The 27,963-nt window shown below is 46.7% G+C and overlaps 2 protein-coding genes across 3 annotated transcripts; one reads left to right on the forward strand and one right to left on the reverse strand.

Annotated features, from left to right (window-relative positions):
- CUNH1orf74 (chromosome unknown C1orf74 homolog) lies at positions 1-2,309 on the forward strand. The gene is made up of 2 exons (XM_045838478.1): positions 1-159; positions 832-2,309. The coding sequence occupies exon 2, from the start codon at positions 906-908 to the stop codon at positions 1,713-1,715; it is 810 nt and encodes a 269-aa protein (XP_045694434.1). The 5' UTR covers positions 1-159; positions 832-905; the 3' UTR covers positions 1,716-2,309.
- TRAF3IP3 (TRAF3 interacting protein 3) lies at positions 2,236-27,907 on the reverse strand. Of its 2 annotated transcripts, XM_045838476.1 has the most exons (17): positions 27,643-27,907; positions 24,196-24,357; positions 23,697-24,100; positions 21,890-22,037; positions 21,695-21,758; positions 21,393-21,417; positions 21,082-21,111; positions 20,889-20,984; positions 11,732-11,803; positions 9,042-9,182; positions 8,793-8,930; positions 7,499-7,634; positions 6,881-6,943; positions 5,146-5,205; positions 3,911-4,047; positions 3,111-3,224; positions 2,236-2,494 (listed from the first exon to the last, which is right to left on the reverse strand). In XM_045838476.1, exons 3-17 carry the CDS (start codon positions 24,039-24,041, stop codon positions 2,402-2,404), a joined length of 1,662 nt encoding a protein of 553 aa, XP_045694432.1. In that variant the 5' UTR covers positions 24,042-24,100; positions 24,196-24,357; positions 27,643-27,907; the 3' UTR covers positions 2,236-2,401. The 2 variants fall into 2 exon arrangements, with proteins under 2 accessions (XP_045694432.1, XP_045694433.1); XM_045838477.1 differs by lacking the exon at positions 24,196-24,357.
- Positions 27,908-27,963: the final 56 nt, after the last annotated feature.

Raw genomic sequence — 27,963 nt, forward strand, 5'->3', positions numbered from 1 at the left:
CGGGCATGCGCAATTGGGGACTTCGCCGACCGGAGGCCGGGCCGACTGGGTCTACGGTGTGGTGGCGGAGTTCTTGGCTTCTCCGCCGGTGTGGCAGCACGGAAGAACTGGGAGGAGTTCCTGAGCCTGAGAACCGGCAGCGGAAGAGGAAGGGCGTAGGTATGTGGGAGGGAGACCTGTGCCCAGATTAATAAACCGCGATAATTTGCTCACGAAAGGGTGTGGGATCGGAGTGAGCCCATCTGCTGTGGGTCCGTGGTTGTCGGCCAGAGGGGATGGTGCGGACAACAGAAGTTAAAATACAACCTTCCTATAGTTCTAACACAGCTCATTTATTTTGATGTCTCAAGGTGTATGAGTTTAATCAGAGCTCTATTCGCAGAACTACTCTCGCGGGAAGAGAAGGGGAAATTGGCAGTGAAAAGAGTGCTTTTGAAATCTACAACTGTCTCAGAGGGCAGTTTTAGGTGAAATACTCTGAATTTTGCCAGAGGCTGTCTTGCCTCTTCTGTGCCCCAAACTCCTTCTGGTTTGATTCAGAGGAAGTAATTTACAAAAGATACCATTTAGGCTAGAAGCCAAAGAGACTATAAATCTAGCCCCAAGACCATACAGACACTTGTGTTTGGGACGGAGAGAGACTAAGTCACCCATAGTAATCAGGCAGCATTGCTGACCCCGTGGTGTCTGGCCTGGGTTAGCCTTCAAAGCAGAGGGAGGGACAAAATGAGCTTGAGAAGGTGCTGTAAGACTCAGGGGAAGGCTGCTGGCAGGTGACCTGGTATGTCTCTGGCTGGTATTAATAACTCCCTGGTCCTGCTTTGTTTTTAGGCCCTTCAAATGTCTGGAGCTCAGAGACGTGGCCCAGGAGAGGGAACTGTGGCTAATCAAGGAGGCCATGCTTGATGTTGCTTCCAGATCCCATGTCAACACCGAGTCCTCAGTTGCTGGTGGCAGCTGCTCAGCAGACCCTGGGCATGGGAAAGAGACGGGGCCCACCCCAACCTGTCTGCCTTCACCTGGCCGGAGAAATACTGGCTGTGGCCCGGGGACTGAAGCCTGCTCTGCTCTATGATTGCAATGGTGCTGGGGCATCAGAGCTCCAGCGCTATCTGGAGGAGCTGCAGGGCCTGGGCTTCCTGACGGAGGGACTTCACATCCTTGAGCTTGGAGGAAACAACCTGATTGTCAGACCTGAGCATGTGTGTCAGCACCTGGAACAGGTGCTCCATGGTACTATAGCCTTTGTGGATGTTTCCAGCTCCCAACCTCACCCTTCTGTTCGCTCCCTGGACCAGCTTCAAGGCTTGAAGTCCCTTATAGCTGAGATCATCACCCATTTGCAGGGGTTGCACAGGGACCTGTCCCTGGCAGTCTCCTGCAGCAGGCTCCGCTGCTCAGACTGGAATCTCTGTACTGTGTTTGGGATCCTCCTGGGTTATCCTGTTCCCTATACCTTTCACCTGAACCAGGGAGATGACAACTGCTTAGCCCTGATCCCACTACGGGTGTTCACTGCCCGGATCTCATGGCTCCTTGGTCAACCTCCAGTCTTGCTTTATTCCTTTAGTGTTCCAGAGAGCTTGTTCCCAGCCCTGAGGGACATTCTAAACACTTGGGAAAAGGACCTTAGAAGTCGATGTAGGACTCAGAATGACTTTGCTGACCTCACCATCTCCTCTGAGACAGTCTCACTGCCAGCTGTGGCCCTCTGACTGTCTCCTGTGGAGCAAGTACTCAGTAAATGTCCAGCCCTAAGTCAAGGATTGCAAATAGCAATCATCTCCAGTGCCAATTCTGAGCATCTTGAGAACACTAGGGAAGAATGCTGTCATCAGTTGGCCACATCTATGATGGGCATGGGGACAGGTGGTGGCTACGGCAGCATTGGTAGTACGTTTTTGCCATTTCTGTAGTAAGGAGTCCTGGCTTAGCTGAGATGGCTATTCCTTTTTCACTGAATAGAAGATGGAAGGAAAGAGACTGTGGAGAATAAGAAGGGAGGTGGAGGACAAGCAGTGTATCCTTGTCTACTATGTATGGTACGGTACGATAAGGTTGTAAATATGCCTGCCCTGTGTGTGAGTAGTGTTCACTGGAAAGTAGCAGGACTGGGCTTCACTGCATGTTTATATACCTCCAACTGAATTGGGTTAAGAACAGTAGACCAGGATGCTCAAGTGTCTTATATTTGTGATGTGATAGGTCATCCAGGAATAAACAATTCTAGGGACAGAGACTGTCAGGCAACGTTTATTCATTTTATTTACAGTAGGTTAAAAAAAATAAAGTCAGAAATTTCAGTTGCATTGGGAAAACCCACACTTGAAGGTGACCAGACCTTCTGAGTTTTTTATTGAGTTTCTTCTGATTTTCACCCGAGGAAGCTGTCACAAGTTTTTCAGATCATCAGGCTGTCCTTGTTGGCCAGGAGCACCGCCAGTGCTATAGCGGCTATTGCCATCAACAGTGATAGCCACCAACCACACCGCCTCTGAGGAGGGAGGAGGGGAAAAGAGAAAGAAGCCACAGGTTGGTTGGAGAAGAAATAGGCAAAAATAACCTTCCTTCTTCCCATTCTGGCTCAGTGGGAAATCTTAGTTGGTGGAGGAGGGAAAGGTTTTTACATCAGTCTGTCACTTGTCACCTCCCTTGGAATAGAACCACTTTACTGGTGGTCACTGGCCCATAAGCCGATTATTGACCGAGGGAACTATGGCCAGCAGGGCCTAGATACTTAAACACTGATACGACCATTCAAAGGTAGAAAATAGCAAAATTAAATTATTCTGTGTTCATATTCTTTGGTACCTTTTCTCTCTCATTCTGTCCTTGCCACTACTACATTGAAAAGGCTAAAAAACACCATTTCATACTTTAGCTAACAGTAAGTCTTTCCCTTTAGGCTTAAGAGTTCTATGAAAATTAAGTTTAGATGCATAAGCCAGTGTTTCTTTCCATGGTTACTATACTCTCAGTATAAACAAAGCTGAACGGGACAGGCCGGTTAGATGTTGGCATGGGCTGGTACATTTTATCTGCAAGATTTGGCTAAAGGAGGAATAGTCCCACCATCATCTATTGCTGTATGGGAGGATTGACACTCTTACTCTGGGAGGCAGCTTCTGGCTCTGGTTCAGCTCTTCTCGACAGTGCTGGAGCTTACGCAGGCAGGAGAGGTACTCGTCACTGAGGTTGTCTAACTCTGAATGCAGTTCTCTGCACTGAGGGGAAGAAGACCACCAAAGTCACCACCAGATAGGGGAGAGGGCCCCATGTAAGTTACTCCTTCATTCATTTGGAATTTGTACCACCTTCCTCCCTTCCCAGCCTTTCTCAGAGATTTCATTTTGCATTTTGACTGTCTCACCTAGTTTGTTCAGAATGTGTTCATTTACATGATTGATTATAATGCGTATTATATAAGTAAGTGCTTTCATACGTTCATGTGACAGTGTGCACGTGTTTTGTAAATGGGGACACCAAAAATGAAGTGCTTACAGTACAGAAGACCTGAAAGTGATCAAAGTCCAAGTCTCTCTGCCAGTAGCCAAGGGTACGTGTCTGGGAGTTTGTAGATGGGAAGAGTGAAGAGTTTTGTTACTTAAAAGACTATCAAGTTTTAACATAGTGTAAGGTGAAGATTGAAGAGTTAATGTTTATTAAATATGTTTGCATTTAGGTTGACTTTGTACAAGGTAACTAATAAAGTGGATAAGGATTGGTGTAAATGAGGAAGGGGAAAGATTGACAAGTTAACCCTAAAGCAAAGACATTTTTTATAAGCAAATGAATGCCCTCAGGCATCTAGTTACAAGTAGCTGTTGAAATCCCTGCTCTCCACCGGCCTCCCAGCAGCTTTCCCTGCCACTGTGGGCTGAGCTCCTCACTAACTGAGGTCGTGTCTCACCTCCTTTTCCTTGGTCTGGAGCTGCAAAGTCGTCTTTTGCAGCTGGTCTCTGAAATCCCAGTCTTGCTCCTTCCCTGTACCCTCAGGCTCCACTTCGTTATGGGAGGGCTTTGGACTCCACTCAGACAAAGCCTGATCTAAAAAAGCAGCCACATTCCCAGTGACAGTGAGGCCCACACCTCCGAGGAAGGGCCCTGTCACTGACAGAACCCCAAGGAGGGAAAGGGCGGGGAGGGAAAAAGGGAGGGTCTGTCTTTGGTTACAATTCATGGAACAGAATTCTCTGACTTTTAAAGAACTCCCATTGAGAGCCCCCGCTCAGCCTGGACAGAGCTGGAATTTGAGCCCCATGGAGGGCAAGGTTGGCCCTTACTTTTCTTTGTATCAGTCCTGTTTAATGCCAGATACTTTCATTAGAGCACATTTATTAATCCAGTTTCTTCTGTTATTGGCCACATCCTTTCTAGTTAGTCTGGTAGGTTTGCTGGATGCCTCAACACAACTCCCTTTCCCTTCATTCTCCGTTCAGTCACGAGAAGGCAGTCATATCCTAGAATTCATCTTCATGTGGTTAAAGATGGCATTTCAGCCACCTCACAGTCTTCGTCCTGTGAAAAGCACACTGGACTAAAAGTTAGAAATTCTGAATCTTTGTCTTAGCTGTGCCTTTAATTTGTATGACCGTAGACTTACATTTTCTTATCCTTGCTATGTGGGCATAATAATTTCTGCCTTCTATGTTACCCAGTGATTGTGAGAAGTGAACAGAAGGCTACGTGCAGTGGGTAGGTGAGGAGCTTCTGCCCCTCCGTACACCACGTGACGAGTTCTTCTCTGGAAGCTAAGGCGGCAGACTCTTCAGGGCTGACAGTGAGGTAACTGTTGCGTGCAACATGGTTTAGACTTGGGAGGTTGGATGTGACTTGGAAAGGCAGGTGTAAAAATTGACATGAAATCCTGAGTTCAAAATCAATTTATTGAAATGTTCAACACAGACATCTGTTTTCAGGGGGAGTAGAAATCCTCTTTCACAGTTTACCAGCTCTCACAGTAGGAGGCTAACTAGTTGTCCTCAGAGCCAGAGATTAGCCCTTAAGAAGCTTCCCCAGATCCCTGACCTCACAGACTCCCAGAACTGGATGGAACTCCAAGAAGTCAAGTAGCCCATCCCCGTGCCTCTAGGCAGGCAAGGCAAGAGCCAGTGTCTTAGAATTTGTGGAAGTAAATTTGCTGACCTTTCTTTGTTAAGAGTTTCTCCTGTTCTTGGAGCTGTGTGGACTGGCTCTGCAGCAGACCTGTCGGCAAACACAAGAAGCTCGTCTGTGCTAGCATATTCACTGCAGGGGGTGTATTTTCAGAACTTTGCCCAGAATCTTAATTATTGAAGATGCTCCCATCTGTTACTGGTTGAATGGGGTTACCCCCAAATTCGTAATTTGAAGTCCTAACTCCCAGTACCTCAGAATGTGACCTTTTCGGAGATCGGTATTTTACAGAGGTTAAAACGGGACATTAGTGTGGCCCTAATCGAATGTGACACATCCTCGTAAGAAGGGGGCCTTTGGACACAGACATGCAGAGACGGGGGATGTATGAGGAGACACAGAAGACAGCTGTCTACAAGCCAAGGAAAGAATCGTGGGACAGATGCTTCCCTCACAACCTCAGAAGGAACCAAGCCTGTGTGGACACCTTGATTTTGGCTTTCTAGCTTGCCAAACTGTGAGAAAATAAACTGTTCTTGAAGTCACCCAGTCTGTGGTGCTATGTTCTGAATACACCATCCTTATATCTCTTCCTGCCATGTCTTTACCCTTAAGTCTTTCTTAAATGTTACCCTAGAAGAAGGGCTTTCCCTGATGGCCCTGGATAAAATAGCAAATATTTCCCTTTAACCTGCTTTATTTTTCTCCACAGTAGTTACACTACCTGCTACATATTTTATTTGCTCATAAAAACTCCATACTTCATTGTGGAGCTTACTTAGAATGTAAACTTCACGAGGGAAGGATCCTCATCAGTTATGTTTGTCACTGTATCCTCTGCACAGCTGGAGTGCCTGGCCCTTGGTAGGGGCTCATTAAATACGCATTGGATAAATAAAGGCATGACTTTCCAGTGACTTGACCACTCAGTGCCTGGTCTGCAGGAGCATAGCTTCTGCTGGTGTTTCTTCTCCCTTTTCCCTGTGGTTGCCTTGCTATTTTAATATTCATTGCTGTGTGCATGAAACTTCTCATCCAATCTCAGACGTTAAGGTGGTAGGCAACCAGCAGAGCTATTTATTTAATCAGGTTCTCCAGCTTCTCAAAGATTGTCTACTTTTTGCCCTGTCCAGGTGGCTCAGTTGGTTGGAGCATTATCCCATGCACCAAAAGGTTGTGGGTTTGATTCCCATTCAGGGCACATACCCAGGTTGTGGGATCAATTGAACCGCATACGGGAGGCAGTCGGTCGATGTTTCCCACATCAATGTTTCTCTCCCTCTCTCCCTTCCCTTCTCTTTAAAAATAAATAAAATCTTTCAGAAAGTTGTCTACTTATGAAAGGCCCCCTTTCCCCTTTGGCGCCAATATGTAGTTTTGAAGTGGACTGAGGCATCTGTAGTGTGTGCTTATTTCTGAGCCATTCCTAGTGACAGAGCTCAATGTGACATATTCATGTACGTAATAATACACAAAATAAGAACTACCTTGGAAAACTTCACACTTTAAAAAATGTGCAGTTCTGGGGGAGATGCAGGTGGTTGTCATTGGTATGGAAGGAGAGAAGTAGAAAAGGGAAAAAAAGGACAGGTTAATATATAACTTGTGAAGAGCTATGTAGATGACCTCACTTCACAAGAAGAGGATCTGAAAATGCACAGAAGTAGAGGAGATGCCAAAGACCGCACCCCCCAGCCCCTTTGGGTGTTTTAGGAACACCCAAAAGCCACCTGTGTTACTTTTAGAACCCGGGGAGGGAACTTACTCTGCAACTGCTGTACTTTGGTCACCAGGGCGAGTTTCTCCTCCTCTGACCTCTTTAGTTGATCTAAAAATGAAATAATGCAAACGAAAGTAGAAGAACCCAAGATTAATGAACTTGATACCCGAGGGTGGGAATTCGTAATAGGTACTGCCTGGACCATGGCCTCTGATATGTGTCAGGTGGAAGTTCTACTTTTCCTAGTTCTGCAGAGGTAAACCAGAACCAAATACCTTGGGTGTCATTGAATTAACAAGTGGGGTTGGATTAGGTGTTGTATTTACGTACAATTTGGTCCTCAGCTAACTGCACAGGCTGTGACGGCAACCTTTCAACTGACCTTTCAAATTAGGAATGTGGAACTGACACGTGACTGATGTGGGAGCAGCTGTGATCTGGCCCGGAGGGAGGGGCTGGAAAAGAGAGCTGATACTACAAGATTCTCTAGTGCTGCAAACTTATATTTCAGTCTTGGGCGATTAAAATAGCCCTGCCTTTCCCTTAAGGTAAAATGAAATCTTAAAGTCAACCAAACAAAGGAAAGACTGAGTGAAGCCTTTCTCTCCACCCGGTTTCCTTCTCTGGGCTCACTCAGCCAGAGGCCCCCAGGGAGAAGGGTACCTTGTAGGAGCTGGCTGTCCGAGCTGCACAGGTCTCTGTCCCCCTGCAGACACTCAATCTTGGCCTGCAGCTCCAGGTGCTCGTTCTCCAGGAGTCGCAGGGCCTGGTTCATCTGAAGGTCTCTACTGTCTGCCCCCTGCAGGGAGGAAGAGGGGCCAACACAGGAGCAGGTCAGTGCTAGGGTAGAGGGTGGGGGCAGATCCCCCGGAAGACAAAAAAATGTAGAACATTGTAGAATTTTAGAGGTGGGAACGTTAGGGAAATAGAAAAATAGGAAAGTTAAAACAATTTCTTCCCTTTGCCTTGCTCTATTCCTCTTATTACAAATAATGCATTAGATTTTTCTTTTTGATATTCACAAGGGACTCATTTGGGTAAATGCCCAAATTAAAGAATATTGAATCGTTCTTCTGGATGTCTTCACTTTATTTTTCATTGTGCACTATCAGTTTTTTTTTGTGGTGTCATTTTCACAAACAATTGAAGAAAAAGATCTTTATAAGCGTTGCCTGGTAGGTGACTGAGGTATGGTTGCAACGCCATGGCCAGCTGGGTTCGCTCCTTTGATGAGACACCCTCTCATCAAGTGACCTGTGGTCAGATTTCACTTCAGTAAAATCAGGTAAACTTTTGAGGTGGGTCCTCAAAAATTCCAAAGCAAGTAAGGAAAAATAATAATGGCTAATATTTACTGAGGGCTTATATGTACCAGGCACTGTGCTTAGTGCTTTGCATGGATCACATCACTTAACCCTCACAGCCATCTTTGATACAGCTATTCTCATTCTAGAGATGAGGAAACTGAGGCTTAGGAAGCTAGTTAAGGTCTCCAAGGTAAATGCAGATGAGAAACCGTTGAGAATGCCAAGGACATGGCAGGGTGTGTTAGTTAATACTCTGTCCATAAGTAAATTAATGACATTTGCTCTCTGCCCGTAGAAGTGATTTCTGAACTGGCTGCTCTGCTGGGATGGGGTGCAGAGGGTGAGTTGGGGTATGACAGTAGGCCGATGAATATTTCAGCCTTTTGCATTTGGACTGTGTCATTCCATGAACTCTGAGTTCATTTGCATCAGCAGGGCAGATGTCCTTGCTACACTGCAAATTAGATTTCAGAGCCAAAACAGTGAGACTGGTGCAAAGTGGGCAGTGAGGAACTGAAAGCCAGATGGTCTCAGTTGCCTTTGAGGACACCAACCCAGGTGACAGCTTCTCTCCATCATTGCTGTCACCACTCCTTCTTCCCCTAAATCCTGCCCCCTCTCCCCACCACCTCACCCCCAGGGCCCCGTACCTGCAGTTTGGACTGGAGCACATGGAACTGGCTCTCCAGCTCTCTGTGCTGGGTCCCCAGGGTCCTCCAATCTTCCTTCAGAGCTTCGTACTGGCTCCTCCACTCTTCACACTTCTGCTCAGCCAGAGCCAGGGACCGCTGAGGGAGACAAGGGGGAGGGTAGTACCTTGGGGTTCCCTGGAGTTGTGCAGCTGGCTCCCAGAGCTGCCCTGGTGTGCCCAGTGCCAAGTACTATGCAGATCCCCGAACCTGTGTGCTCTGCAGTTGCTGCTCTGCGCTCATTTTCTCCTCCAGCACTTTCTGCAGTGATTCCTTGGCTTTCTGCTCATAGCTGTTTTTCTGGTCTTCCATCTCCATTAGCACCTTTTTCATTCCCCAAGGGGAATAATTCTGTAAATTTGATGCAATTCAACAAATACACATTAAGTTTCTGTGTGCCAAAACCTGAGCTGGGTTACAGAAATGAAAAGAACTTGGTCCTTGCCCACAGGGCAGAGATACCAGTAATCTGGTGAAGCTTTTCTTCTAGGCTAGAGGTGGGTAGCGAAGTCTCTCGGGTGATGTGAAGGGTGAGTGGGGTTAATAAACAGGGCCCGTGGCATGCTGGGCATTTCTCCCAGGCCTTCCACAGGCACTTGAAATGCAGCATTTCCAACGCAAAATTATCTTCCTAAATCTGCTTCTTTCTCTTGGGCTTCCCCTGCCTCAATGACCAGCATCACCATGCACCCAGTCTCCCAAGCCCTAAACCAGAGTCAACTTGATTTCTTTCTTACTTTCTCCCAGTATTCAGTTGGTTAAGACCCTTTGTCAAGTTAACCTCCTTTACAACTCACACCTATTTCCTCTCTATCCCTATTGCCACTAATTAGTTCAGACTCTAGTAATACTATTATATGGATTAATACAATAGTCTCCCCATCTTTAAGACTTGCCACCCTTCAAACTCTTTTAGTCCTGCAGCTACAGCATTCTTTCTAAAATGCAAATCTGATCACATCACAACTTGCTTAAATCTTGCTGGATTCTCAGTGTCCTCAGGATCAGGTCCAAATTTCTTGGCATGGTTTCTACTTATAAGCCTAGACTTTCATTCTATGCTTGTCTCACCCAAGCTGAACTGCTTGCAAATTCCCTGAGCACTGTACTGTCTGGTCTCTGCCTTTGCCCCTAGAGCTGCTTCTGCCTCCTAGAGCATCCTTACCCACCCTTTCCATCTGGTTAACTTCTACTCATGCTCAAGATTCAGCCTAAGAATCATGTAAGTTCTGATAAATCTTAATTAACTATCCCTACCCCCAGCTAATTATGGACTAGGTAGCCTTTCTTAGTGTTCACATAGTACCCCCTGTATGCCTATACCTTTCCACTCTATCTGTTTCTCTTATGACACTGTAAACTCCTCAGGGAAGAGGCAGGGAGCATGCTTTAACAATTTTTAATTAATTAATTAGTTAGTTAGTTAGTTAATGATCTTTGTAGCTTCAGGGATCCCCAGTAAATATTTTAAAATTAATATATTTGCATTTAAAAATTCCTCCTGGCTTCAGGGTCAAGAAAAAGACAAAAGAGCAATTTTGTGAATTCACTGGGGGTCTTGATGTCCCCATGCCTTTCATCTTTTTTTTTTAAAGATTTTATTTATTTAGTTATTTTTAGAGAGGGAAGGGAGGGAGAAAGAGAGAGAGAGAAACATCAACGTGTGGTTGCTGGGGGCCGTGGCCTGCAATCCAGACATATGCCCTGACTGGGAATCAAACCTGCGATACTTTGGTTCATAGCCCATGCTCAATCCACTGAGCTACACCAGCCAGGGCACCTTTCATCTTTATGCCCTGTGATTTTGGGGAACACAGGCAGCTTTTACTGTCAATTCTGGATTACCCACTGGGTTAGAAATAACCTAGATAATGCAAATTTAGGGATCAATATGAAATCATTCCCATTTAGCTTTGTAATCATCTGAAAATTTGGATTAAATATGAATGGGTCTTATGTTCTTGGAATTTTTATTAGAAAGCATATCCAAGAATTATTGGTTGAAGTCATACATAGGTATGTCCCAGTTATTGAACTTAACTCTGCTGGTCACTGGCCAGCTTTGTCCTCTACAGAAAATGAATTCATTGGCATTCAGGATTGTATATCAGTCTCTTATGAGCTTGGTTGGCATCATTTAGTTCCTAAGAGCCTGACAAAGGAGGTCATACTGAAAAAGTAGAAGTTGCGGATCAGCAAATTTACAGACTATAAACCCTTCTCCTGCAAGATTCCAACTGTGTGGCTTTATCTCCCTAACTCCAGATGGGAGCAGACTTCCTGTTCCACCTCATCCTCTTCCTTGACAGGTCCCCAACTACTAGAAATGCATCGCTTCTCAAGCGAAAGCCAATTTCTTTCTATCTCTTGTAATCCAAAGTAAGGCCAATCAAGAGATTGCTGAAGCTGGATAATAATGTCGCAGGGAAGACAAAGTCATAGTCTTACTTTCTCCAACAGGTTGCTAAGAGATAAAATTTGCCCACTGAGTGAAAATTACTTTGCAAAATTTCATTAGAATGTTCAACTCATCTGTTCAAAGATTGGGATCTGTGCAGGTCTACCGGCATGGTGTGAATCTTTACCAAAGGCTCCCTCCTACAGTTCCAGGTATTCTCAAGGTTGCCCTGGAGCCAGCGTAGTGCTTGGTGCTCAAGTTCCTTCCCAGGGCGTGAGGGGAAAAGCACTGGGAGAAAGAGAGAGGTGGATGGACGAAGACCATGGACAAATGGTAAATTGGGGATCAAAGTGAAAATGGCAAAGTTATCCACTCAACTGGGTGAGTAGGAGTGGATGCCTTTATCTCTATCAGGTGGCACTTTTAGAGAGTAAGATTGAGGTTCAAGCCTTCTCCTTTAATTCTAGATTCCTGGGTTGGTAGTGTTCTCCAGAATGCTTACCTGGGTACAGGTATGCAGCTGGTTTTCCAAGGACCTCAGTTTGCCCTTCAGTTTGTCTTCATTAAGCTGTCCCTGGAACAAAAGGGGTTGAGTAAGTAGAGTTTGGGCTAAAGTATAGTGTGCAAAATATTTTGTTCCATATTCCCAGCCTACCACCTAGAACACAGTCTGTGCTCAATGTTTGGGGAACTGAACTCTTTCAAGAGATAGGGAGGAGAAGAGATGTCAGAAGATGTTTGGGTAGAAGAGGATCTTTCCCTCTTTTTCTGGAACAGGAGAAGGAAGAGTCAGCCTAACCCCCAAAGACCTCTTTGTACCTTGGGGTCTTCTATTAATTGGCTCAGGGTATCTTGCTGTTGCAAGACATAGCATAGGAAGAACTCTGGGACTGCTCTGCTGTTGCTGGCCAGCAACTATAGCATCCTGGTTGCCAGGCAACACCTTTTAACACTTAGGTAGCAACTGTGAATGAGTGGCCAAAGGGGAAATGGAGGCAAGTCCCTCACCATTACAATCTAACAAAGAATTTAATACAGGAGGCTAAAAGCAAAGCTTGCATGTTGACCCAGTAATCTAGAACCTGGTTTGATAAGGCTGCCAGGCATCCCAAAAAACAAGTGAAACTGTAAGTGTGTGATGGGGGAGACCTTGAAAGTCTGTGTGTATCATCCCCACTAGCCAGGAAGAGGAAAACCTTGAGACTATGTATTTATCCCACAGCCTAGAAGGGAGAAGGGGAAGGACTACAGTGCCCAAAAGAAAAAGCCCATAATCAGCTTTGTTTAACTGCCTGTCTCCCGTCACATACAAAATGAGCAAGTAGAGTCTGGAGCAAGATAAGGATTCAGGCTAACAGACCCCCACCCATACGTGTGTTTAGGCAGTTATGTCCCCATGGAAAAGTAGCATCATCTTTACCCGCCAATGAAAATGGAACTCCCTCACCCTCATCGTGCCAACTATACAAGTCCTCAGAACAAAGGACTCTCTTCTCCTGCCACATGGGGGGCCTCTGGCCACTCTGGCCACCAGGCCCCTGACCATCTGGGCTCTGGCCACCCAGGTGCTGGCCACCTGGCTTCTGGCTACCCTGCTTTTGTCCCTCCTGCTCTTGCCACCTTGCTTTTGCTCTCCCATTAAAATTTAGCACTAATAAACATTTCGTGCATGCTAATAGGTTTGCTGATCTGTAATTCTTTACTGTGTCGGTGAGAAGAACCAGGGTTTCTCCCATATCTCTATCAGGGGTCCACTTGAAGGAAAGCTACTAAGGCGTCCTTTACTTCTCTCATGACCTCTCTTTGCTCTCTGTCTGGGTAGTTCTGCACTCCTCACCTTCTCTCAGTCTTGTACATGGACCTTTCCTTCTAAAATACAGGCCAATAAGATTAAAGGAGTCTTCCCTCCCTGGGAGAATGTACATTCTCTCCCTTACCCACTGTTATGTGCTGAATTTTGGTCCCTCTTCCCCCAATTCACATCTTGATATCCTAACCCCAGTACCTCAGAATGTGACTGTATTTGTAGAAAGGATCTTTAAAGAGGTAATTAAGTTAAAATGAAGTAATTAGGGTGGGCCCTGTTCTAATATGACTGGTGTTCTCATAAGAAGAGGAGGTTGGTACATCAGGACAGCAGGGGAGAACAGCCATCTCCAAGCCAAGGAGAGATGCCTTAGGAAAAACACCCCAATCCTGTCAGCATCTCACTCTCAGACTTCTAGCTTTCTGAATTGCAAGAAAATAAATTTCTGTTGGTTAAGCCATTCAGTCTTTGGTGCTTTGTTATAGCAGCCCTAACAAACTAATATACTCCCCTCCCTGCCCCATCCCTCGACTCAATATGAGAAATTCTTTAAGAAAGCAAGAAATGGAGGAGAGATATTAATGCAAGGTGTGTGTGTGTGGTGGGGGGAGTGGGGTGGGAAGGAGGGTGGTGAGAGGGTTTTCCAGAAAGCCACGTTCTATTTACTCATAAACTGGGTTTGTCTAAAGGCATTTGGGACATTGCGAGAGGGATGCTAATCGCAGGGGTGAGATTAGGTGTTCAGTATTTCTGCTGAGTAGCTAAAAACTTCCTTGCTGCTTTGTTCTTCCCTCCGCCTGTAGACTTGTCCCTTTCCCCCAGGTAGATGTTTTGTTCTTCTAACTCTGAGTTTCATTTAAGGTTCCATAGGTGAGCAAATCAGGGAGAGGGGAGGGAAAACTGGTTTCCCAAGGGGACTGCTGTGGATCTCTTTAGCAGTAACAGCAAGTGACTTTCATATCCTTTCCTGGCGTTTTCTAAGCAGGGCCTGTGGGACACTTGTGAAGTCTAGAAATTACATGTCTCCTCAGGCCTGAGGTGCCATGGGTCTTGTCAGGCGAGTTTCCAACCTTCATAATGCTTTCCAGTCTATAACAACCTGGGGGTAGAGGACGGGACTTTGTTTTGAGGTCTGACCCCCTCAGCGAGTTTCAGGGCACCTGGGTTAGGCAGGAAGTGGTATCTCACAGCTCCTGTTTTGCTCTTGTTTGGCTGATTCTTCTAACCAGGGGAGCCAGGAGGTGCCCCCACCCTTTCTGCTTCCTGTATTACTCAGCTGGGCCTTGCAAAAGCAAAAGGCTTTGCCAAAAATAATTTTTCAAAGTGTCTCCTGCTATTAATGTTTTTCATAGTGTCTCCTGTGAGGGCTGAGAGTCAGGGATTTTGGACATACAATAACCACAGGCTTTGGGGCAGATAAAAGAGATGGACAAAGACTTCCACTGTTCTGGGCTTTGGAATGACTGGTTACAGGGCTGCATTCCCTGGAGTGGCCTGTTCATTGTCAATGAGCTGCAATCCACTCCCTCCCACACCCATCTCCGGCTTCAGATCTTCTGACTCTGAGCATTTTCTTTTGCCTAAACTCTTACTATGCAGATTGTAATCAAACCCACCAAGTTTAAGGTTTATCTTGTATAGTTTGAAAAGAAAACAGACCAGCTCAAAGCAATATTCCTACATTTCCCCCAGTCTTCTACCCCTAGTTTACCTCTTCTAATTGTTTTTGTATTTTAGCCACACCCCAGATTACATTTCATCTTGTGATGTATTACATTCATTGTATTACATTCATCTTGCAATACAATTCAATTCACGATAGCCCCTTGGCCGGGAGGTGGGGAGGGGGGGGAGGGAGGGCCACCCAAGTCTGGGGTTTAAAAATACTCTTGTCTACAGCTCTGCCTTCCCAGACTTCACAAGGCAGGCAGTACAGTTGCAGCCAAGCTGTTGCAAATGGGTCATGTAGTTTCCTGGTCTGAGTCCCAGCTCGCCCCGCATGAAGCCTAGTGGTACAGTATGTGGGGAGAAGCACTGTTTACAGGCCTACTGTGAACTTTTATTGGGCAATCGCGCCTCTGGAGACCAGGGCTCAGGGAGCACAGTACCCCTATTTGGAAGAGGGAGCAAGGTGAAGGCCATACACACCTGGTGCCGGTCTGAGGGCTTCAGCGGCTGCTTCTGCTTGGCTTTCCCCTGCCTCTGTTCTTCAGAAACGCTAGCACCTCACCGCAGAAGTGCTAGCTCCCAGCTCATCTCTGCTGTAGCAGAGGTGGCTTAGGACTTGCAGCCAATCCTCTTCTGCACTGTCATCTCAAGATCTCATTTCTACTTTGCGGAACTTCAAAACACACTTGTGCCCCCTTCTGTTTTTGTATTGCCCAACACTGAAAGCTAGCTTTCTTTCCTGCCTGAACTGTCTCTGCTTTGAAGGTTGTACCCAGTTTAGGACTCTGGTCGTGCCTTAGGGCCTGTTGCAAACCAAAGGCCCAGAGTCAACTTGGAGGTTGGAGGCAATACAGGGAGCTGATCCTTGGAGTTCTATCAGGGCTTGCTGTGAGCTGCTCTGCATTTGAAGTTGAATATTCAAATCATGGAGGCCAGATGGGGGTGGGGGCGTGGGGGGGGTCGTGGGGGGCAACAAAGGCTTGAACTGCGCCCCATCCCTGTTCTGGCCACATCCTCCCAATTATTTTTCCCAAATACCACCATATCAGAGACTGGGGCTATCCTTTCATGGAAGCTGAGGTTTCCATGGAAAGAATAGAAGGCTGAATGGTCTTGTTTTGGGGGTAAACTAACTGAAAAGTCTTAATTGAAAAGTCTGAGACCATTTTTCTTAAAAACAGGAAGCTTGGGGGTTGGTGGGGAGGACAAAGAAGGGGAGGGTGAGTAGTGGGTGGGATGGACAGAAGGGAGGGAGAAAACCACAGCCAGGGGAACTCCTGCTTGCCTGCTGGAGTGTGGAATGAAACTGCCCCTCAGAGTCTACATTGAAAATGCCTCTTAACGTCTCCCCTGCCCCCCATTCCCATCCAGCTTGCTGTCACTCAAGCGCTGACTCTGTCCTACCTGGGATATTTTAAGTATTCACCACCCCCACCCCCACCAGGAGCCAGGGTCCTCACCTTTTGAAATGCAGATCTCATCACTCTAACTGAGTTTCTTCTAAGCATGGGCCAGATGCTGTAGGACTTTCTGAATAAAGCGTAATTCCATGGTTACCCTACTTAATGTCCATAGCAGTGTTTCCCAAACTAGGGATAGCACTCAACTCATGGATCTGAGATATCTGTGTTTTCTTTCTAAAGTAGAGTCCATACATTATTTAAGTTGGAGATTACATGTTCAACAGTAAAAGTTTAAACCTCGCCTGGCTGGCATAGCTCAGTGGATTGAGCATGGGCTGCGAACCAAAGTATCGCAGGTTCGATTCCCAGCCAGGGCACATGCTAGGGTTGCAGGCCATGGCCCCCAGCAACTGCATATTCATGTTTCTCTTTCTCTCTCTCTTTCTCCCTCCCTTCCCTCTCTAAAAATAAATAAGTAAATCTTTAAAAACAAAGTTTAAACCTCATAATTCTAGAGACCTGTCTGAGGTCATTTCTGGTCTTATCCTTGAAGTACTCTGACATGATCTCTTCATTTCAGCCACACTCTGCTATATCCAATGTTTTGTCATATGTAGGCCTGTAGTCATTCCGATTTCTTTATCTTTCTGCTTTTTCTTCCTCATCATCATTCCCACTTCCATATTGGTAAACTCCTATTCATCCTTCAGGACCCAGCTAAAATGGTCCCCATCCTTTAGAACCTACCCTGTCCCATCTCAGGCAGAATAATTTGCTCTCTTTTTGTTGTGTCACTTTGTAGACACTGCTGTTATAACTTTATCACATTGTATTAGAGTTCTTTATTCCATGTCCCTCTCTTCCCTGCTGGAGTGTGAGCTTCTTGGCAGCAAAGACCCTGTTCCTCATTTTCCCCTGTAGCACAGGGCCCAGCACACAGTTGGAACGTATCACATGTCTGTTGAATCAATGCATGAGATGACCTCAATTTAGTTTAGCACTGAAAACCACCGGCATGCACAGATGTCTGCCTCAGGCTCCCTACTCTGATGAAAAGGTCTTCCTTACCAATCAGGAGTCCTAAACATAGATACCTAAACCCAGGTACAATGATGGATGTGAAGAGAGAGGGCTGAGCTTAGGAAATCTTTTTTATATCACTGCAAACAGCTGGTTTGGTTCCATGCCTCTCACTTCCTCTCTCTGGCTAAGCACAAGTCATCTACGTGGTAGGTTAGATGTTCACAGAGGCCCGTGAGGGTGTGTGTTCTCTCTTTGCACTTGGTGCTATATGGTCTGATGGTGTCAAACTGCTTGTAGCTCTCTAAACATACTAGTCTAGGGGTTAGAGTGTGGGGTCTGAAGACCCCTGGGAATCCCTGAGATCCTTTCAAGGAAGGTCTTCCCTTTTCTAACTACAGATCTGTTTGAGGACAGATTTTTGTCATATGCTTCAACCAAATCAATGTGTTGCAACAGATAGAATGCAGAAGCAAATATGAGACTCTAGCTGTCTTCTGTTCAGCCAGAGATTAAAAAGGTTTGCAAAAGTTTAAAACAATGTGAGGCTTCTGGTCAAGAGCAAGGCATAGGCACACACGCTTTGCCCCTTCACATAACCACACAAAGGAATTACAACTAAATCTCAAAACAAATAACACCGAGAGCTGTCACAAATTGAACTGTATGGAAGTCCAAGGACCAAGGGTTTAAAGAAGCCACATTCATCCAGAAGGGTAGAAGGAGCAGAGACTTGGAGATGGGGTGGAGAGGTGAGGAGATGCTGTGTGGTGTGGGAAGGTGGTGGCAGTGGCAGAACGGGCATGGGTGGTCCCACATCCATATGTGGTAGATAAAAATCAAGGGATACCTTGAGAGCGTGCGATCCCAGCAGCAGGCCAGACCTCAGAGCTCAGGGTTCCAGCACCGGGAAGATAAAACCCTATAACTTCTGACTGTAAAAACCAGTAGGGATTAGGGAAGTGGAAGAAACTGCTGGATTTTCAGGAAACTTTACTTAACAGGCCTGCATGGTCTTAAAATATATGCAAACCCACCCAGTCTGGGATTTAGCACCAGGGCAACAGTCAGAAGGGTGCCAGTCCCACATGTGAAGTGGGTAAAGTGACTGGAAACAGGGCGAGTGAAGGGCAACCCCCCTGAAGCCAGGCAGCCGCACAGTCCCCTCTCTGAGCCCTCCCCCTACACTGAGCCACAAAGCAGTGAGGCACGTTGCCCCGCCTTGTTGATTACCTAAGACTCTGCCCCACACAATTCACAGGTACCTTTTATAGGGAGTAAAAGCAGCTCTACTTAATACACAGAAACAAACACAAGGAGGCTGCCAAATTGAGGAGACAAAGAAATATGATCCAAATGGAAGAACAGAACAAAACCCTGGAAAAAGAACTAAATGAAACAGAGATAGCCAACCTATTAGATGCAGAGTTCAAAACACTGGTGATCAGGATGCTCAAAGAACTCATTGAGTATGGCAACAACATAAAGGAAGGAATGAAGGTTACACTGAGTGAAATAAAGAAAGATCTACAGGGAAACAATAGTGAAGGGAATGAAGCCAGGATTCAAATCAATGATTTGGAACACAAGAAAAAATAAACATTTAACTAGAACAGAAAGAAGAAACAAGAATTCAAAAAATGAGGACAGTATAAGAAGACTTTGGGATATCTCCAAAAGAGCCAACATCTGAATCATAAGGATGTCAGGAGGAGAAGAGGAAGAGCAAGAGCAAAAATTGAAAACTTATTTAAAAAAATAATGAAAGAAAACTTCCCTAATTTAGCAAAGGTAATAGACATAGAAGTCCAGGAAGCAGAGAGAATCCCTAACAAGTTTGACCCAAAGAGGACCACACCAAGACACATCATAATTAAAGTGCCAAAAATAAAAGATAAAGAGAAAATCTTAAAAGCAGCAAGAGAAAAGCAGAGTTACTGACAAAGGAGTTCCCATAAGACTATAAGCTGATTTCTCAAAATAAACTTTGAGGCAAGGAGGGAGTGGCAAGAAGTATTCAAGGTGATGAAAAGCAATGGCCTACAATCTAGATTACTCTATCCAGTAAAGCTATCACTTAGAATGGAAGGGCAGATAAAATGCTTCCCAGACAAGGTAAAGCTAGAGGAGTTCATCATTACCAAGCCATTATTATATGAAATGTTAAAGGGACTTATATAAGAAAAATATCAAAACTATGAACATTAAAAAGGCAACAAATTCACAACTATCAACAACTTAATCTAAACAAACCCCCCCCCCAAAAAAAAACAAAAAACAAAAAACAAAAAAAGAAACTAAGCTAACAACCAGAATAGGAACAGGATCACAGGTATAGAGATCATTGGAGGGTAATCAGCTGGGAGGGGGAAAGGTACAGGGATTAAGAAGCAATATTGCTGGGTACAAAATAGACAGGGGAATGTTAAGAATGGTATAAAAAATGGGCAAGTCAAAGAATTCACATGCGTGGCTCATGGACATGAACTAAGTGGAGGGTATTGCTAGAGGGAAGGGGGTACTGTGTGGGGAGGAGGGGGAAAATTGAGACAATGGTGATAGCATAATCAATAAAATATATTTTAAAAACTTTAAAACAATGTTACTCCTCTCACTAATTTTTAAAGGTATACTTATTTTTCATAAAAATATAAAATTTAGGTTAACATGTAATAGATTTACTATTTTTGAAATTAATATATATTTTAAGATTCCTTGTTTAATTTCTAATGTGATAAATTCTAATATGGTAAATATAAAAAAATTGAAGGGATTTCAATACATTTTTTAAAAGAGTATAAAGGGGTCCTGAGATTTAAAATTGACCACTCATTGTACTAGATTCTGTCATGTCTCTTCATCTTTGCCTGTGCCATACCCCCTGCCCAGAGTATAGTTCCTTCTTCCACATCTGCCTAGAAAACACTTATATAGCTGTACATACTTCCTTGGCTCTCCTCTTCTCTAGAGTTATTTATTCCTTCTTGTATACTACTATGTCCTGAAAGCATTTCTTTTACTTGTCCTGTCCCTGCATTGTTTAATCATCTGTCTCCCCAGCAAAACCACAAGCTCTCTAAAAGCAGGAACTCTAATCAATCTCATTATTTCCAGTGCTTGGTACAGAGTACATGATCTATGAATAGTTATTGAATAAATGGGCTAAAATCAGGAGGTCTGAGTTTTAGTTCCAGTTCTGCCTCTAACCAGCAGTGTGACTTTGGATAGGTCACTTGACCTCTCTGACATTTAGTTTCCTCATGGGCAAAATGAGAAAATTAGACTAGGTGATCTCTTAGGTTCTTTCCCACTCTGACTCATGTCTGGGCTGAGTAGTAGGTGCATGCTGGCTTTGAGTTCATATTGGTGTGAATCCTATACAAAAATATGGGACATTTACCACGATTAGTAATATTAACTGTGGTAGGATCTTCCTTCTTTTATCCTAACAAATTAAACATTGGAGATTCTTGCCACTTTTGGTTCTGGGTTTTCCCTGGGTATGTACCAGCTTTGCTCTCAGTTGATGATCCTGGATTTAGCTGGGCTGTCCCATATATTCACTGGGGTCTCCAGGTCTTTACTATTTGACTTCTAGGTCTTGGGATCATTCCTTACCTGCTGCTTCTTCAGTAGTGAGAGAGAAAAAAAAAAAACAACCCAAACCCTTCTCTTGCGGGGAGAGTGTGGAAAGAAGAATGAGATGGGCAAACTTAGATGCTTGTGAGCTGTGTTCAGACAAAGGTTTCATTTTCCCTTACCTTCCAAGAACTATCAGAGGCCCGAACCAGGGTAGACAATAGGTCTTGGAGAATCACCATTTTCTGTTTTAGAACCAGCTCCCTTTGTAGGGCCTCCTGGGCAGAAAAATGCAAGAGGGTAAGATTAATTAACCTAGAGGAGGAGGGAGCAGAGGAATGACAGAACTGAAGGGAGAGTTCACATGTAACTTACTTTGAGGTACTCAGAGAGCTGGATGATTTCCTAGGGAGAAAGAAGAAGGGTAGTCAAGAAGACTCCTGTTCTCCTGGAGGCCTGGACCATGGAACCAGAGCCGGGGTGACTTGTGGATGGTAAATTTTCCTCCTTGGTTCAGACAGAGTCCCTCCAGCCCCTCAAGTCTATGCTCATCCAGGGAGAAGGCGCTGCCCCCCTGCACCTCCAACCTATCTGAGTTTATCATGAAATTCCAGAATATCAGAGCTTGGAGGAGCTTATATACCATCCGATTCAACCCCCCGCCCCCAGGGTAAGGATTTTCTTACCTTATCCAGAACTGCAACTCCATAACTGGGAAGAGAAGAAATCAAAACAAAAATGATAATGGATCAAAGAAACATGTCAGGGGGCAGTGGGTTGATTCCATCTGTATTCTCTTCTGAAAAAGTGACAGGGTGGGGAAAATCTTCCTCTTTTTAAATTCAGGTGGGTATGGAAAGTCATTGTGTTTCCTCTCTGCATACTGGGTGAGGGTATTCAAGTAAAAGCTTAGAAGAGGGGAATGGATGGGGTGTGAGGGGGTTGGAACACAAAAAGGAACACAATCAGGAACACAAAAAGCACTCACTTGGTTTGCTGACTGGCATCATTCTTAATTGTTGGCTGTGCTTCTTTGGCCTTTGTCTGAGTGCCTGAGAGATGCAGGATAAGGTGATTCAGAACCAGGGGGGAAAGTGGGACAAGTGGGGAGGGGCAGGACTCTCCACCAGCCGTGGCAGGATTCTTTGCAGGCCTCAGCGAGGGAGGGAGGTTCTGCTCTTACCACGGTGGTGTTTGGGTGGCTTCTTGATGGGAATATCCTGTGGTGGAAGGCCCCCAGCCTGGGAGGGGAGGTGATCTGCTAGATCCCTCCAGACGCTGGGGAGAGGATGATGCTGGTTTGGAAGGACCTCAGAGCTGGTCCCTGACACCTGGAAAGCAAGTGGGGGATGCTGGAAGCCTAGAGCCACCGGAACAGGATTCTCCAGCCATTACACAAAGATAAAGCAGTGATCAAATTTCAGGTCCTGAAAACCAAAGTAACCCCTTCAAGCCTTCAAAGCTATACTATAAGGTTATTTGCTTTTGCCCTCTCTTGTCCTGGCTGGCAGGAATGGTCCTCCTCAGGCCAGGAAATAAGGTGCTGGGCTTGTCTGCAGTTACAGTACACCCTCCAGAGTCCCGATCTGCCTTGTTTAGTCTCAGTCACTTACGCAGCCCAGCACAGTGATGTGGAAGGAGAACTGACCTGAGTGGGGAGCGAGGGCATCTGTGGCCAGAGCCTGCCCTTTCCAGGTCTGGGTCTCCTGTCCATGTAATGAGTTTGGGGGTAAATGAACTCTCAGGTCCCTTCCATATTCTAGAGTGGCTTCCTTCCTCTTAGTAATGGCTGGGATATCACTGAGGTGTACGTGAAGAGAAGGTAAACTAGGGAGTTGTAGGGAGGGATGTAACAGTAGTTGTCACAATTTAGTCTGCTCTTGTTATATTTTCTTCTGACACTTTAAAAACCCTATGCTTGTGACATAACAATCAAAGGCTAAGAAATGCCTGTGGTAGTTAATCATGCAGACTGACTCAATCTCAATAAAACTTGACATAACTGATAGGCTCAATGGAATTCTTTAGTTAATTGTGTTTCCTGATTTTCTTCTCCTTAAATTTTTTTTTCAACCAAAGTATTCGGAAATCTTCTTGCCTTAGAAAGTACACAGGTTTTTTTTTTTTTCTTTTTCAATAATTGGGCTCAAGGACCATATTCTGAACAGCGCCCCCTATTGTGGACAACAGATCCACTAGTTCAGAGACCGTGATGAAATACCTACTCGGGGTGGGGCACAGTGCCAGGCATTTCCAGGGAATACAGTGGACCCACCCCTGCTGTCAGCACGCTCACAACGCGGATAGGAAGACACAGACAGTTTGCTGGCCGAGCTCACTTTGATGTACCCTGTTGCTTTTGCCAACACAGCTTCCTCCCAGGTCAGACTGATGGGCACTCTAACGGTTACTTAATCTTCGAGGATTAATAACCTCATAAGGACCAAAAAGAGCAGACGTGGTCTGGAGAAGCGAGGGAAGGCTTGCTGGACTACATCAGGTCTTGGCTGAGTGAATTTAGTGAGGGATGGTGCGAGACAAAGAAGGTGGGCGGGTGCAACAGCTCACAGAACAATAGAGGACAGGTGTGTCTCTGTGTGTGTGTGTTTGTGTTCTGAGAGGGGCATCAAGAAGATTGGCCCCTGTACCTGGCGTACAATAATCATCAATCAATAAAAACTCATTGAGTGATGGATGAAGGAATGCTGTAGAAGATATGTAGGTTGCCTAAATTTGAACTGATACTAGGAATTAGCTATGGAGTTGTTGTGAAACTTATTTTTCTCTCCTATAAGGCAAGTGCAAAACAAAAAGTAGCTGAACAGACAAACAGAAAACACAACGACAGAAATCTCTGAATGAGAAAGTGGATGGCTAAGGGACACTTTACTACACGCCTGGGGAAGCAGCAATTCAACTTAAATCACTTTTCAGTGGCCTTGAGCCCACCCATTCCCCAAGAGAGCAGTGTGTCCCTCGACATGGCCCACCTGCTGTCTGGGGGCAGAGATCCTGTTGGCCCAAGACAAGGGCTTCTTGAGGTCAGTCGCCTGGCCTGTCCTCCTGGAGAGACCTTGCTCCCCAGTCCGGGAGCTGTGTGTTTTGTCTTTCTCCTCCACTTCCAGGTTCCGTCTCCTGAAGAACTGCTGTTGTCGGGCTCTCTGCAGCTGCTCCCTCTGCTGGGTCCTCAGCGTCTTCCCTACCTGGCGGCAAGTGGTCATGTTGGGGCGGCAGCGGCGGCTTTCACGGGTCTCCTGCCGGCGCTCACATTTGGCCTCATAGCTCTCAGCCCACCGGGCCAAGCCAGGGGAAGGCCTGGGGTCCAGGCCGATCATGATGAGCTCCTGAACACCTGTTGTGCTTGGCTTCCAGTTCCTGGAATAGCTGCTGGGGTCTGCCAAATGCCAAGAGGGAGGAGAAAGGGAGGGGTCAGGAGATGGGCAGAAAAATGACGATCTCCCTGGCCAAGGGAGCAGAAATAGTACATACATGTGGGCTGAAAAGTGAGGAGGTGATGATGTCAAACTGAGAGTCAGGACTCCAGGGTCCAGTCTCTGGCTGATTTCTGCTTTTCTCTGGCCTTTGTCTCTTCCTCAGCAAAGGGGAAAGGTCTTTCTGGCTGCCACGTCTTCATTGACCAAACATTTCACGCTGCCAGGGGATCATGAGAAATAATCGATAAAAATATCATGAGCTTTTACCTTTTGGATGGCAGGCATGTGTGCATTTTCCAGGAACTCCTAGAGAACCACTTAAATTGGTTCCCTGTTCCCAGATCTAAAGGAAAAGCCAGCATTTATACTGCTATCTTGGCCCAAGTTATTAAAAGAATGAGCAAGTGACTCTTCTCAAGGCCTGGAGGGGTAGTCAGACCCCTCCAAGGTGTGGCCAGTTCTGAGACCAGCACCCACTGCTTTCTTCGTAGCCCTTAGTATCTAGCTTGTGAGCTGGGTCCTGGGCATGGTTCAGGAGGGAGACACCACCCTCCTGATTCATCCAGTCATGATGTTCTGACAGCGGTCCATTGGTACCCCACTCCCAGCCCAGGCCCGGCTCTGACTCTCAGTGCAGATCCTCTTGAATCAGTGTTGGCCAAGTACCTGCCACTGGCCCAGGGCAGGCAAGGCCCATCTCAGAGCTTCCAGCTCAATAATTCTCTGGGCTGAAAGTTCTACTTTTGGGGGGATCACCTTCCTGTCAGAGTTAAGTATGGTGCCAAGTCTGCTTCCTTTAGCCTGGACATAGACTGTACCACTAAAACCAACAACCAACCACCACACGGATTATGCCTCGTTACGGCCATGACAGACAAAAATGCAAATAAAAACCCAAACAGAAATAATGACCCCAAGTCCCCAGGCGTTCACGCAGAGGCCACACTTTGTGGGCCCTTCACACGGCCTCGCCTGCCATTCCCATGAGCCCCGGATTCTTCTTTCTTCTGTGCCTCCTCTCTCTGCCCTCCTCTCCCTCCCTTACCTTCTGCAAATCAGTTTATTCTGCAGAACCCTCTGAGAGCTTGGCTGAGCTCAATCCTGAGCACTAGAAATTCTGTGCCCAGCTTCCACTGGTCACAGGAAGGAGAAGGACTCCTGCTGACAGCTGCCACTTCCCTTCTTGGTCCCTCAACCTCACTACCCACCGCCCTGGGAAGTTTAGTTCCTGGGTCGGTCAGATAAGGATACCCCGACTTCACCAACAGCAGGTCTTTGCTGGCTCCAGCCCCTTGGGTTTATTTACAGGCCAAACAGACTCAAAGGGTAGCAGCCGCCTCTCTGCCCCTCTGGTGGAACTTGGCTGCCCGTCTGGCTCGGTCTGGAATTCTCCACAAGACTCTTGCTCTCTCTCTGATCATACTACTCACTCCCCGGGGTAATGGGGGCGGTGGCCTCACCCCCTGAGAGGGGTCTTATGTGGTCAAGCCCTGCACTCTCCCAACTGCCTGAGCCTTGGATGGGGTGTAGTCTGGTCCTGGGCAGGGCTGACGGCAGGCCAGGCTGTGAGGTTGTTGTCACGCTTGCTCTGCCGTCCCGTCCCTGGCTGGCTGTCACCTTCCTTTGGGCTTTTCTCCCTACTGTGTAGAGGTCCCCTGACTTCCCACCTGCCACTTTTTTTTTTTTAATCTAAAAGCTTAGCTAAGGACCTGAGAGGCCCACTCATATTAAATTGTAAATGACTGCACGGAGGAGACTGGGATTATGTGCAGGTGAGCTCCACGTCCAGAACCTGTGCTGTGGCATCCCGTGCCGTAGTCCCTGGCTCTTCTGCCGTGGGTGGGGGAGGCGGGGGGAGCCTGGCTCTGGGCTCCGACTGTGTGGCTTCACGTCCTGGCTCTGTCACCTACTTCCTATGTGCCTTGGAACAAATGATTCAACATCTCTAAGCTTCAGTCTTCTCATTTATAAAATGGGAACCTATCTCATAAGGTTATGAGGATTAAAGAAAAAACGCATGTCAAGCATCTGGCACACAACACGCAATACATGTTAGCTTTTTATACTAATAACAGACCTAGGCTATGATCATTCTTACCCCTGTCCTGCTGATCTCGGCTACTGAAGATGCGGTGCTGTTTAAGACACAGGCCCTGCACTGACCTAGCACTCCCAACACCAAGAGTGCCCCGTCCTCCAGTCCCTCCACCCCTTTTCTCTTTGAAGGGGCGCTGTTTATCTCACGGAGGGGAGGCTGGTCCCGGAGGGGATCCTATTTACTACTCTGCTTCATCTGACCTCAGTCCAGAAGAAGAAAGGACTTGTCTCTGGTCTGGACACAACCGCCTTCTCAATTAGGTATGGCAGGCAGGCAAAGAAGAATCGGTGTCCAGCCTCCTGCACTCCACCATTTCCTGTGGGCTGTGAGGTCCCCACCCTGGGGCCAGGTTTGGCTCTAGCTAATCCACAGGCTGTACAGAGGAGGCGGACCCTCGGTTATGGAGCACCCTCCACCTCTGCTGTGATGAGGGAAGGGCTGTGGGGGGGAGATGGAGCCTGAGAGAAGGGCTCTCTGGGCTCCACTGGACTACTGTGTACCCTAGTCTGCTGAAACACATGCTGCCCTGCTCTACCTCCCCAGGGGCACGTGTTAGGGCTTGTTACCCAAACAGGGAGGTGCAGTAGAAATGGCTCCTTAGAGAAAGGAGCATTCCCTGACTCCGAGGCTGGGGCACCGGGTTGTGGAGTCATACCCAGCTTTCTGGGATGTGTTGACTATTCTGATTTGCTTGCACACAAGAAGCCATGTGGGAGGCTGACTGACAGGGGCAGGCTGGAGAAGAAAAAGGAATTGGTCCCCGTGTGGTTCAAAGAGAGGTCACTGGGCCACTGTCCGGGCTTTCTGGCATCTGTGGGGTGTCCCTTGGCAGCATGACAGGGTACAGTTGGAGCTCCGGAGGTATGTGGCATTGGCTGGAGACAGCTCTCCTTGCTGCCAGAGGAAGATATGAGGGTGCGGCCCTTCAACCGACAGCGGTTTGTCGCTGCCACCCCAAGTCTCTGCTCCCACTTCCCGGCTGTGTGTGCAGTGACTGGCTCCCTTCGTGGGTCAGCCTGCGAGCCCAGAGCTCGGTGTGCACTGAGGGGAGAAGGGCGTACACCTAAGCCGCTGGAAAGGCAGCTTCTTGTTTGGGGGATCCCTGCTTTGGAGGGCACTGTAAAAGTTCATTTAATTTATGTCCCTGACACTGGGTTGCCCGAATCCTGCCATTTGACTCACTCCTAATTTAATCTAATGTATGGAAGGGCGGAGCGATGGAAACTCGACCACTGTGCTGTAGCCAGTGGCTCTGGAGACCAACTTAACACTCATAAATTACACCATCAGCTCCTGTATCTCCCCCTTCAGCCTGGGAAAGCTTGGGTGAGGGAGCGTCTTCTGTTCCACCCCGGAATCGGAGGACCCCAACCTGAACACAGAAACATCCTCCTTTTCAGTTACCTTGGGTCCCAGGCTCCAACCCAAGCAGCTCAGAAAAATTTTCCAGGTCCCGGGCAGATCTTGGCTCTGGTCTCAGATGGGGCAAGACAGCAGCTGAGTAAAGTGCAAGCTCTCAATCCATGGCTCTGGGCCCCCTTAGCATTCTCTTCTTGGTACCGTGTTTCTTTTTGCACAGAAACCTTGCTGAAACAGGAAACAGACAAAGCCACAATGCTTGCTCACCCCAGTTCCTCTCTCCTCCTCTGCGGCACAATCTGAGTGGGCCCCTGAACCCCTGAGGCCTCCAGGGCTGGGCTCGGGAGCTCCTCCTATCAGTGGCAC

This window comes from Phyllostomus hastatus, unplaced genomic scaffold (assembly GCF_019186645.2).
Source record: "Phyllostomus hastatus isolate PE091 unplaced genomic scaffold, TTU_PhHast_1.1 phas_contig_283, whole genome shotgun sequence".
In the NCBI taxonomy this organism is placed as follows: Eukaryota; Metazoa; Chordata; class Mammalia; order Chiroptera; family Phyllostomidae; genus Phyllostomus; species Phyllostomus hastatus.

Excerpts from the sequence above, each read along its gene's own strand:
- CUNH1orf74 (XM_045838478.1), top strand. The coding sequence starts at position 906 with ATGTTGCTTCCAGATCCCATGTCAACACCGAGTCCTCAGTTGCTGGTG.
- TRAF3IP3 (XM_045838477.1), bottom strand. The coding sequence starts at position 24,041 with ATGATCGGCCTGGACCCCAGGCCTTCCCCTGGCTTGGCCCGGTGGGCT. Across the intron at positions 21,418-21,694 it reads GATGCCAGTCAGCAAACCAA|TTATGGAGTTGCAGTTCTGG; the intron begins GTGAGTGCTTTT and ends TTCTCTTCCCAG. Across the intron at positions 8,931-9,041 it reads AGCAACTGCAGAGCACACAG|CGGTCCCTGGCTCTGGCTGA; the intron begins GTTCGGGGATCT and ends TGTCTCCCTCAG.